This window comes from Ahaetulla prasina, chromosome 14 (assembly GCF_028640845.1).
Source record: "Ahaetulla prasina isolate Xishuangbanna chromosome 14, ASM2864084v1, whole genome shotgun sequence".
Lineage (NCBI taxonomy): Eukaryota > Metazoa > Chordata > Lepidosauria > Squamata > Colubridae > Ahaetulla > Ahaetulla prasina.
This window is the reverse complement of record NC_080552.1, coordinates 5,082,687-5,095,088: the sequence shown is the minus strand read 5'-3', so window position 1 is coordinate 5,095,088 and position 12,402 is coordinate 5,082,687. Positions and strand designations below refer to the sequence as shown.

Genomic DNA, 12,402 nt, shown 5'->3' with positions numbered 1-12,402 from the left:
TCAAGGACTACCAGTACTTGCATTTGAACTCGGGGCTCACTTCTTTCAAAATGACTCCTCATCCGGATGAAATGGCTTTACCACCTAATCTTTGAAACAAAGAAATTTGGGGCTAACCTTGATTCCTCCCACTTGGTACAACAGCACTCCCACAAAAGCAGGGAAGAAGACCTATAAAAGCAGCAAACTGTTCATGCAATCAAGCAAAAAGGGCACTTTAAAAAAAAATAGATAGTGCTGCTTAAGAGCCAAGCAAGAGGTTACGTTTTCTAAGCATCTGTTTTTATCCCACATGTTGTAAGTCTTGTTGTAAGGGAAATGACAGGACCTCCAGCACTGATTGAGAGTTTATCATCTCCACCTAGGTCAAATTCTTCCTCTTAGGTTGTAAATCTCAATTTGTCTTGCCTAACAACTAAATTTTGGGCTCAATTTTGGCCGTAGATCAAGGACTACCTAATGCAAGGCTAAAAGGGGTATGTTACCTTCAGTAACCCTTAATGGACTTTTGCTGACAAGGATTCCAATGATAAAATTTCAGGATTTGTTTATAAATAAAGAGATAGGATATAGATATATATATATATAGATATTTTAGGAGGAGGTGATCAGTTACTAAAAATAACTGATGAAAAGTTATTTTTGTGTATTTTTTATGTAAGGTCATAAAATGGGGCAAAATTCAAATGCCTCACTTAACAACAGAAATTTTGGGCTCAATTGTGGTCGTAAGTCAAGGATTACCTGTGCTGGAAGGCTCTGGCACACAGACTATCTAGGTAAACCCTTCCCAATGCCCTGCCACACCACTGTAGATTTTTATTTGGGCAAAAACCCAGAATATCCACTTTCAATCCTGCTAATAGTATTAATGGTACTAATAGTACCACTTTGGGGGGAAGGTAATGGGGCTCCATAACATCATGCTGGGAAATGTTTTCTGACAGCACTGGCTCAATGAGATGAGCACTGCCTGCTAGAGTCAAAAATGACTAGCAAAGTAAAATCCACCGGGTGACTCCTATAAATAAATAACAAAGCAACCGTAAACCTGCCTAGATTTCACTACTTCCATCCACTAACGGGGGCGGCCAAGGACCCAAACCTTCTCTTGAGCATATCTGCTCAAGCTGCCAAACGACAAGGGCAGCATCAGATTTAAAGGTAGTAATCAAGTGATCCTTTGGCTCTTTGATTTGCAAGAGGTTTGGGTGTAGGGAATACTTGAGTCCTGATGTAAAATAAAGAGGGCAATAAAGAGGTAGGTAGGAGTGGTGCGGTGGCCTAGAGGCGGAGGCTGTGAGTTTGATCCTAGGTAGAGGCAGATATTTCTCTCTCTGGGAACAAATCTCCACATTGGCATCAGGAAGGGCCTCCGGCCAGTAATCACCCTGCTAGCTCCATTCCGTTGGCCAGACTCCACCTCGCAAGGGATTATGGGGTCCTTAAACAAAGATGATGAATAAAGAGGTAGGTGGAATAGGAGAGGAAAAAATATTTGCCCAACAAATGCAGCATCACATATTTGCCATATAGTTTCTAAAGGTACTTTCTTTTAAATCCAATGCGTATTTACATCAGGCAGAATGACAACCTCACAAATCTCACTCTAGTGCTATTTTTCTATTAACTCCACATCTACAGATACTGGTAGAACTGGCATCTACTCCAAAAAACTTACGACAGCAGATGTCAAGAATGAAAAGGGGGAAGAGACAAAAGCAGAGCAACGATATGATTTCAGTTGCACACACATAGCTTAGAGCCGTTTCTACCATAAGAACCAAGTGGGTTTTTTAACACGGACGGCATCTTGAGGGAACAGGCAGGCAGGTAGCCTAGAGGCATTTCCACGCAAGCAAAGGAACACATAAGTTGGCAAAGCAACATGAGAAGCCAAGCAAGGAGAGAGCATTGAAAACAAGGCCAAGCTTTCTCAGAGTCCAGATGTGGAGCCCATGCCATGCAGAGGCTGAGGCAGAGGCACCTCAGCTGCAATGTTAGAATAGAATAGAATAGAATAGAATAGAATAGAATAGAATAGAATAGAATAGAATAGAATAGAATAGAATAGAATTTTATTGGCCAAGTGTGATTGGACACACAAGGAATTTGTCTTGGTGCATATGCTCTCAGTGTACATAAAAGAAAAGATACCTTCATCAAGGTACAACATTTACAACACAAATGATGGTCAATATATCAATATCAATATATTTTATATTCTATTCTATAAATCATAAGGATTGCCAGCAACAAGTTATAGTCATACAGTCATAAGTGGAAAGAGAAGGTTCTGGGTGAGCATGAAGAAAATCGCAACAGAGAAAAGTGAGAAGGGAATGGATCTGCTTTATTCTCTTTATTAGGTATTTTTCTTTTGTCCAACCTTATTTTTTTACAAATAACTCAAACATGCCAATAAAGGAGAATGTTTCTAGCCCAGGGTTGAAATGGGCTTGCTTGTGTTTTCTTGCACGTTTCATTACCACCCACATAGATGTTACTTACTTAATTTGGGTAATAGGCAAGCAAGCTCAGAGAGCTCCAAGGACACCCTCTCCCTGCTAACTACTCTTTCCCCTCTTTTCCCCACAACCACCCCCCTGTGAAGTGGGTTGAGGTGACAGAGAGGGACTGACCCAGAATCATCCAGTCATGTTTTTCATGCATAAGGATGGACTCAATCTCCTGGTTGCTAACCACTAGACCAAAATCAGCGTTATATAGAGAAGTCCTAATCTGTTGACCGGAAGAGGAAGGTTGGGAAGGAAAAAGAGTACATAAAAAGCATTTGATTGACAGGCAGATGTTACCAATGGTCAAGAAATGCAAACTAAGAGACTGGACCCTTGGAAAAATATAGGATCAGCTCAACCTCAAGAGATATTAAGCCCGAGATAATACCGAGGCTCCAAAACAGAACTACTAGAAAAATACCATGTTTCCCCAAAAATAAGACCGTCTTATATTTTTTTGAATCCCAAAATAAGCACTTGGCCTTATTTTCGGGGAGGTCTTATTATTTTGGGGCGCCTGGAGCAAGATGGGGCTCCTCTTGCCGTCTTACCTGATTTCCAGTTCTGCGTTCAAGTATTTTCGGGCGGGGAGGGCTTATTTTCAGGGGGAATCTTATTTTTAACGCATGCGCTCAAAAGCCCGATTAGGCTTATTATCAGGGGATGTCTTATTTTCAGGGAAAAGGGGTACTTAGAGGCTGGATGGATAAAACGGACTTAGACAAAATCAAGAGTATATTTAGATGGTAGGCAATACTGATGGGCATAGGAGGAATTGATGAAACTGTTAAATTGGGAAGTCACCCAGAATGGCCAATGGAGCATCAGCTGCAGAGCCCTGCCAAGATGGGGGGGGGGGAAGGGAAGGGAGAGAACAGAGAGACAACAAAATTATGAAAGGGAAAACAAGTCAGCAGGATGAAGAGTTATGGCATTTGGGGATTTAAATAGGAGAGTGCAATCAAATGGATTTAAGATGGTAGAAAGGAAAATTGAATAAAGACTATCTCAAGGGCAGTTTCAGTGAAGTGAAGGTGATCGAAAATAGAATCAGAAATTAGACTGCAATGAATTTAGAAGACAGTAGAATTAATTTGTGCTTCAGAAGGAAAAGTGGGATAAATTAATCCCCCTTTAGGTGAGGGAAGCTGTTTCTCAAGAGTATGGGAACTTTAATTGCCGGGTATTTGGCCACATCAAGCTGGCGATGGTAACAATTTATTTCTATTCCTGAATTTGACTATCACATCCAACCAAGACCCAAATCTCCCTGAAAGTAATATTTCTATCCAGCTTCATTCATTGGAAACAATCTATTCCACTGCCAAGGCACAACTGCTATTAATACTTACACATCACATATTTGTGCTGGGCATCAGTATTTTTTTTTTCAACGAAAGAGATGGCTTCCACAGATTGCATGAAGAAATGTTCTGCAGAACCTTGAAAATGTAATCAGCAGGTTCAAACTGTACTTTCCAAAACTACTCACCAACACTTTGTGCCTAAGAATGCCATCCACACTGCAGCCTCAGCTGATGGGAGAGTAAGCTACCTTCCAAAATAGACTCTTGAGAATATGATACCGCATTCCACAACATTAAGCGCAAGTAAAACTTAACACTATTACGACAGTCAAATTGTCACATGTTGCACTGAACTGAAAACAAGTCTTTGTTTTCAACAGACATTACTGGGACATTTTGTAAATGAAGACATCATCCTTTGACCCACCTATGCACAAACTACGTTGACAACTTCCTTAGCCAATGCTATGCTTATAAATGGAGCATTTCTAATAAATGGTCAACTTGCGTAATTTTGTAACAAACAGAAATTGCTGGGCACAATTAAAAATGTGTTACCGATCACATTACACTGCTTCAGCTTTGGGGTCCTTAGTGTGCCAAGCCCTACATGTATTCCAAGTTCAAAAATTATGATCTAATACATTATTAAGTAATACAGTTGGTCACACATGTTCCTATTGTGATGAGTGATATAGTCATATGTCATTAGTATGGTCCATTGTGGAACTTTTCTCCATGGGTGTTACTCAAATAACTGTGGGTCTCGGTGAATCATTCGGATCCTCACGAGAGCTAAGCCAGGCTAAGAAAGCAATCTGTTTAATTTAAAAAGCTCCAGGCCAAAACTTCAGTTCCTGAATACTTTTATCCAAGGACAGCATTATTAAGAATTCATAAAGGTTGACAATTCTCATATGACTCTCATTACGTTACTATATCATGTGTATTGTATATTCACACTGAGCAGAAACATCTGGCATAAAGCAAAACCCTGCCATAAAAAAAAACCACTGGCAGTTAAATTTGACATTGTTCTTACTCTTAATTCATCTTTACAATGATATTTTTTTCTTTACTCATCAGTTCTGATAGGTTTAAAGCAAGACTTTTTGCCACAAATGCTGTTGAACTTCCACTGAAACATAAACTGTCTAAATGAGTCCACAGTAAACCCAGAGATCTGACAAAACCTGTGACAATACCAGGAAGGCCAGATCCCTTGCAAGCAGATCCACCTCATAGCTCTTCCAACAAAATGTTAAGGTGATTTATAGGTTATAGGAAGGACCCACGGACTGGGGAAACCCAAGTTCTGCTATCCAAGCTTTTGGAGAGAATTTGGACCAGCCATCCTTCCAGCTAAACCAGCCTCAAAAGATTATTAGGGGATAAAACTGGAGGGGGAGCACTGTATGTTTACACCTGTCTTTCAAGTGGGATTAAATTTAAGAAAGAGAGTGCTACGTGTCCCATAGCAATTTCATCACTGCAAACACAATCAATACTTGATCATCCATATCAGTTCACAGAAACATGGGATCTACCAGTATCAGGGAATTCACATGATGGTAGGTTGATTTTCAAAATTAAGTTAAAATTATATATACATATTCAAGTATACAGAAAACAAAAACAGTATAAATGTATAGTAAAACAATGCTTGTTCTTAGAGAGGCAGTCAATCTCATCCTCTTTGGAATATTTATTCTTCCCAAAACATATGTAAAGGTTAACTCTTTTTTAGTTAAAGATGGGAGAGCTTGGAGTGGAAGCTTATAAAACCTTCTACTGAGTAAATTGGTATTACAGAATTCTGAGTTTATTGTCTGTACTTCCATACAAGCTGTTTTTTTACAACTAAAAGTCAAGGTGGCTGAACTTTTTAGCAAAGATGCCTTTTCCTTCTTTACTGAAAATAGCGCTGCCATATAAACACCTGAACAATATGGTCAGGTAAGACCAAAAGCCCATTGCAAGGGCAACATTCTGGTCCTACAAGGGCCAACTGGATGCCAACAGGAAGTCAAAAGGGAACATGTGCAATCTCTCATACCTACCGGTTGCAGCAGCTTGGTTGACATGTCGTATTAAGTCATAGACTTCGTACTACTGTTCTTTAATTGGACAAAAAGGATTCCTTTCATATAATATGTAAATCTTCAAGCAAGCAATTACCACTTAGTTTGACTTATCAATCCGAGAGAGAGAGAGAGAGAGAGAGAGAGAGAGAGAGAGATATGGGGGGAGAGAAAGGAAAAGAGAGAGAATAGGGAGAGAATGAGCCCTCATTTCAGTAGACTAGATCAGGGGTCTCCAACCTTGGCAACTTTCAGACTTGTGGACTTCAACTCCCAAAGTCTGAAAGTTGCCAAGGTTGGAGACCCCTGGACTAGATTTTTAAGACCAAGAGAAGAGAAGGAAAAACTAATATGTACATTTTGGTACCAGGACTGTGTTAGCTATGGAGCAATTTATGCCCCAATGTCTTGCAGAGACTTTCTAATTTTGGACATGTCATTCCTGCAGTTCTAAGATGTATTATAAATATAGGTAAGGTTGGGATACGCAGAAGACTCTGATTCTCCTCTTTACTTTCACAAGATTATAAAAGTGCAGAGTCAGGAGACCCTTGTCCTTCTGCAAGACTAGATTACTAGTACATTCTTTCCCGGCTAATTCCATGCACTGCTTGGATTTCTAGCAAGAGGCACAGGCTGCAGACAAACCCATCTGGCTTTGACCCAGCAACTGCCAAGCGATAAACCAACAAAATGGCAGCTGGTGCCAATTAGGGAAAGAGAGCTGACTAATACTATTGGCTGGGCTGGCAAATACCTCCCTCGATGACTAAATGGTGGCTGTTTTCAGCACTACATTCCATTTGGCCACTTCAGACGGCATCATCTAATTACATCAATTGCTTCTAAAGTAAGTTATTCACATGGTATAGGAATGGCTAAGTCCAACAAAAATATTGTTGCCTTTATTTATTTATTGGGTCACCAAACTTGTTATCAAGGCAACTCAGTTTTAGCTGAACCAGCATTTGCCAGTTAGTGCTCTAGTAATGTATGAGTAACTGGAAGCCCTTTAGGATATTTAAGGTCAAGCCAGTAACATATTCTGGAGTCTTCTTTTTTCCTCCATGAGCTGAAAGAAATCTCTGAGCACTGGTGGAGTTTTTAGAAGTATGAACCACCCAATAGTCCTTTTCCAGATGTTTAGAATATTTATAGAGTTGACAGAATGAGTCTTTTCTTAGGCTATCAAAAACACTAATTGTTAAAGGGTAGAAAAAAATAATTGAAAGTTAACATAACATCTAAATCCAACAAAATTTCTTTCTCTGCCTCTCTACTCCAGTTAGCAATAATTACATTTCTACCATTCTCTCTCTCTCCAAGATGAGAAATGAAGATCTAACCTTATTTAAAAGTCAGTATAAATAGTACAAGGTTATAACCACAAAAGTATCTCTAATATCAAACCATGCTCAACCAAACAATGAAGACAACCATTTTATTCCATGGGAAACTACATCATTTCTCCCATGAGAAGCTGGATTATGTCAAGCTTACCTAGAAATTGAAGATTCCAAAAATTCACTGAGTTAAGGGACTTGATCAACTACTTTGTAGTACATAATGATATAGAAGACGTATGGCAATGAACCACAGATAATGTGTTTAGTACTGTATGCTTTGTACATAGGAGTAGAATCTGTTCAATTTAAATGTCACTTGACTATCAGTATTCGAGACAAATCATTTAAACAAAATCACATTAGAAGTCCCAGCTTGAATCTGGCTTATAAGCATAGTTCGTTCTAAGCTACTTTGTTATTTCTGAAATAAGGATCCTATACTATTCCTATATCCTGTGCAAACCTCTTGCAAATCCAGAGAGCTTAAGGGCAAACAGCAGATAAAGGAACACCCCTTACTCTTTTTTTTTTTTGTCCTCGGGATGCATTCCACAAGCCCCACACACACACACATATATCCAGAAACCACAAAACCCTCCCAAATACATAAGCACTTGCCTCCACATACCCTACAATGAACACTCAGCACAGAATTTTAAAAAAACAACCCAGCACCATGGAATAAATGGAGACAACTATGCATACCAGGGGTCTCCAACCTTGGCTACTTTAAGTCTGGTGGACTTCAACTCCCAGAATTCCTCAGCCAGCAAAGCAAAGCTGGCTGGGGAATTCTGGGAGTTGAAGTCCACCAGACTTAAAGTAGCCAAGGTTGGAGACCCTTGCCCTATACCATTGGATCTACAGGGTCTCCTATGCCATTGGCAACTAGATATGTCCCTTTCAACTCCGTTATCCTATAATACTCTCCCGATGGGATTAGAAGATTGCTCACTCAGAAATTATGCTCTTGTTCCGTCACAAAAGTTCTATAGTTTCTCCTAACTCTCAATTTCTATTAACATATTTCTATTGAGTTATAAAATATTATAAAATACAAAGTAAATAGAAAAGCAGTGGGGAGAGAGAAGTGAGGAAAGAAAAAAAAAAGAAAAAGCATTCACTTCCAACTCTGTTATAGTAAAAGGCATTAACGTCAAATCACAACTTTTTGCTTTTTCATAATAATATGAACAAGACATTTCTATAAAGATCTATCAGTTTAATCGGTAAACCCCAAAATCAGAGTTTCATTCTTTCCACATCAAGCACAAAGTTCAGAAGCGGGTCTCCAACAACACTCAATTTCTAAAGAAGTCTCATAAAAGATCCCCGAGGAAGGTTTACTAAAACCTTTTAGTGCCAGTAGCCCCAGCAGGAGCCTAGCCTTGGGTGAGTGAAGTCACATACAGACCACAGCTTGAAGTTGTCTGGCACCATCAAACAATTCTAACCACTCCTTCCTCTCTCAGGCCCTGGAGAAGAGCTAGCTTTGCCCCTGATATTCACTCCCTAGAGGCTGTCAAGGAGACCCTGAAGGGTCACCTTGCAAGAGACACTTGACCCCTCAAGGCAGAGTCAGAGAGGAGCCAGATTGCAGTTTCGGGGGTTTCCTGAGGCTCCCAGGATCCCCACTGAACACAGAGAGCTGGGTTTCCCTACAGAACCAGTGGAACCGCTTGCCTTCAAGTGGGGGGGGGGGAGGCTTCCTCACTGGAGACTTTCAAGAAGAGACTGGAGACTTGTCTGGAATGGCATAGGGTCTTCTACTTGAGCAGGGGGCTGGACTAGAAAACCTCCAAGATCCCTTCCAACTGTTATTCTGTTATTACTTCACATGATCTTGATACTTGTTACTTATGATCACTTCCCCTGATCTTGATACTGACCCTGTTATTCTGGAATGGTAGCGGGTCCTCTTCTTGAGCATGGGGTTGGACTAGAAGACCTCCAGGGTCCCTTTCAACCCTGTTATTCTGGAATGGCAGAGGGTCCCCTGCTTGAGCATGGGGTTGGACTAGAAGACCTCCAAGGTCCCTTCCAACTGTTATTCTGCTATTACTTCGCATGATCTTGATACTTATTACTTATGATCACTTCCCGGTGATCTTGATACTGACCCTGTTGTTCTGGAATGGCAAAGGGTCCCCTGCTTGAGCAGAGGGGGGTTGGAGTAGAACAGGGGTCTCCAACCTTGGTCCCTTTTAAGACTTGTGGACTTCAACTCCCAGAGTCACTCTCAGAACTTTGCTCTGAGTCAACTCTCAGAGCTTTGCTGCCTGAGGGACTCTGGGCGTTGAAGTCCACAAGTCTTAAAGGGACCAAGGTTGGAGACCCCTGCTCTAGGTGACCTCCAGGGTCCCTTTCAACCCTGTTGTTCTGGGAACGGCAGAAGGGCTGAAGCCCCTTGCAAGGTCCCTTTCCAGCTCTATTCTGACCCACTGAAAAAAAGCCCAAATGCTGCTTCTGTCCAGCTCCCCACCTAGGCAACCCTACTACACCCAGGAACGAGGGTCTCTCCCCCCTCGGACCTACCCCAAAGCCTACGAAGACGAAGCTCGCCCTTCTTGCAGCCCTGCAAAGACCCCAGGGTTGGGTTGCGTTGGGCTGAGACACCCCCGCCCCACCCCGAAGGCAACCCCCGCCCAGGACGTCTCGCCCCCCCCCCACGCTCCTCCTCCTCCCCCACTCCGGATCTCCCCCAAATCCCCGCTCACCTTTGTAGAGGTTGGTGACGGCGGTGGCCGCGTTCTGGAAGGGCACCCAGAGGGAGAGGCCGGGCTGCTGGCACACGCGGTCTGCGCAGGGGGGGGAAGGGGGGAGAGCAAAGGGGAGAAGTGAGCGTCGCCATGACCGCCTAAACGACCCCCCCCACCTCCTCCTCAAGGCCCGGCCATGTTGCGCTTCGCCATTTTGTTCAGGCGCCGCCGCCGCCGGGACGGAAGCGGCAGGAAATGGGAGGAGGGCGGGGGAAGGAAGGTGTGTGGTGGGGGAGAAGAGGCCCAGCAGGACGGAAGCCGCTTGGAAGCGTCCAAGTCCGCCCCGGGGGTGGGGGTGGGGGTTAGGAAAAAGAGAGCGGTGCGGAATCTTCCATTTCCCCCCCCCTCCCATGGGTGGAGAAAAGAGGGGCGCCTCTTCTTGAAAAAGGGAACGGACGTCTGGCTCCATTAGCGGCGGCGGCGCCCCCCCACCCCCTAATTAAGGCCCTTCCCACCCCGCGTATTCGACCCCCCCCTCAACGGCCATTTTGTTGGTGGGAGGGGCCAAGGGCCCGGGCGAGCCCACCCTCCCCCTCAGGGACGGGGGCCCGGGCGAATCCATTGTGCCGCCCCCCCCCCAAGGGGAGCCGCTTTCTTCACCGGCTGAGAGGGAAGAAAGAGAAGCGGCGGCGGCGATGAGGCCTCCCGCCATCTTGAGCGCGCCCGGCGGGGGAACCGGGCCGGGCCTCGGACGACCACTCCCAAAGATTCCCACCCGGGTGAGGGGAGGGTAAGGGGGGGGAAATACAGGCCCTCCCGTGGGGGGGGGGTACCTCCCACCCGGCGTCGACACGTGTCAGGGCGTCCACACGTGCGGTGGGGCCTCCGCTCACCCTTGTAGAGCTGCGCCACGGCGGTGGCCGAGTTCTGGAAGAGGTGCCAGAGCTTCTGCTGCTTGGGCTCCGGCTGCGGGGTGGCGGCGGCGGCCGCCTCGTCGTCGCCCTGCAGCTGGGGCGGCAGAGGGCCGCCCCCGCCTCCGCCTAGGCCGCCGCCGTCGTCCTGCTCGGCCTCGGCCAGGCACTGCCGCTCCCACTGGCTGAACCAGTGCTCGGGTCCGTGCAGCTCCTGGATCTCGGCCTCGCCTTCCTCCTGCGCCGCCTGATCCTCCATCGCTGGCTGGCTCGCTCGCTCCTTCGCCCGCCTGCCTGCCCGGGCCGCCTAGGCGCGGCTCCGGCTACCTCCGTCCGGCCGCGCCCGGCAGCTGCGGCGACGCCATCAAGAAGAGCCGCTGCCGCCGCCTCATCCCCGGCCGCTGCCGCCGCCCACACTGAGCCCGAGACGCCGCCCCGAGCGCCCCAAAAGGCCTCACCCGAACATGCTAGGGGGAGGGGACAGAAAACGACAAGCCCACCCGCGGCAGAGCCCCGCCTCCTTCCCTTCGCCGTCGCCGCTGCCCAGCGACTCTTCGGCGCCTGCCGCGCGCCCATTGGGCGGCTGACGCGCCCATCAATGTCATAAAGGAGGAGGCGGCGAAGACGAGGTCATCAAGGTTGGTTACGCCGGCAAAAATGGAAAGGAGGAAGACGGGGAGGAGAAGCGGTGGAGGCGGGGGGGAGTGAGGCGGAGGAGCCGTTCGCGCAGGCGCGGCCGAGGAAGGGAAGGTATGCGCGCGCAAATCGGGCTCGCTGCGCCTTCGCGCACGCGCGGGTTTTCCTGCGCGTTCTGGCTGCTGAGTTCGCCGCCGGGCGTGGCTCAGCTTCACCCTTGTGGCTTTCAATCAAGCCCCGTTTGCAACAGCAGGAGAGCCCGAATGCAAAGGTTTGGTGCTTTGGAGCATCATGCATGGGCCGCGTAGGTTCCTCTAGGAAACCGTAGTTCAACCATGACGCCTAGATTTAAACCATGCACTGTGCAGGCTGTGCTAAGCTGCAGAAGCTAAAATCTCGATTTCGGTTCAATAGTCTGTAACACACCTGGCATGCTTTCTCAACTCCATCCCCAGCAACAAATGTCATTGCAAAAATTTGGCACAGATTCTCAGTCATCCAGATCCTGGTTGTCCCAAAAGGTGCTTTTTCAAGAGGTAGCTGGACTTTCCTGTTTTTCCTTTTGAAGACGTTTCGCTTCTCATCCAAGAAGCTTCTTCAGCTCTGACTAGATGATTTTATTTATTTATTTATTTATTTTGTCACAACAGTATATATATAAAAGCATAAGCATGAAAGTAACTATATAATATATAAGCATATATATATATAAGCATAAGTATGCAATAACTATATTAATTGGATATATTGAAAGAAAACAATAAGACAGGAACGGTAGGCACGTTTGTGCTCTTAGGAATGGGGTGAGATCAATAGTAGACAGCTTTTGGTTAAAGCTTTGGGGATTTTGAGAAGAGACCACAGAGTCAGGTAGTGTGTTCATTAAAAACTCTGTTAGAGAAG

The 12,402-nt window shown here is 45.3% G+C and overlaps 1 protein-coding gene across 1 annotated transcript in view; it reads right to left on the bottom strand.

The window, feature by feature from the left end:
* HAPSTR1 (HUWE1 associated protein modifying stress responses) overlaps nt 1–11,283 on the bottom strand; it is a 30,826-nt gene extending 19,543 nt beyond the window's left edge. Inside the window, exons 1-2 of the mRNA XM_058157221.1 lie at nt 10,846–11,283; nt 9,971–10,051 (exon numbers count right to left, since the gene is read on the bottom strand). Of these exons, the coding sequence (XP_058013204.1) occupies nt 9,971–10,051; nt 10,846–11,122 (358 nt within the window). The 5' untranslated portion in view covers nt 11,123–11,283. The remainder of the gene's footprint in view (nt 1–9,970; nt 10,052–10,845) is intronic.
* Nucleotides 11,284–12,402: the final 1,119 nt, after the last annotated feature.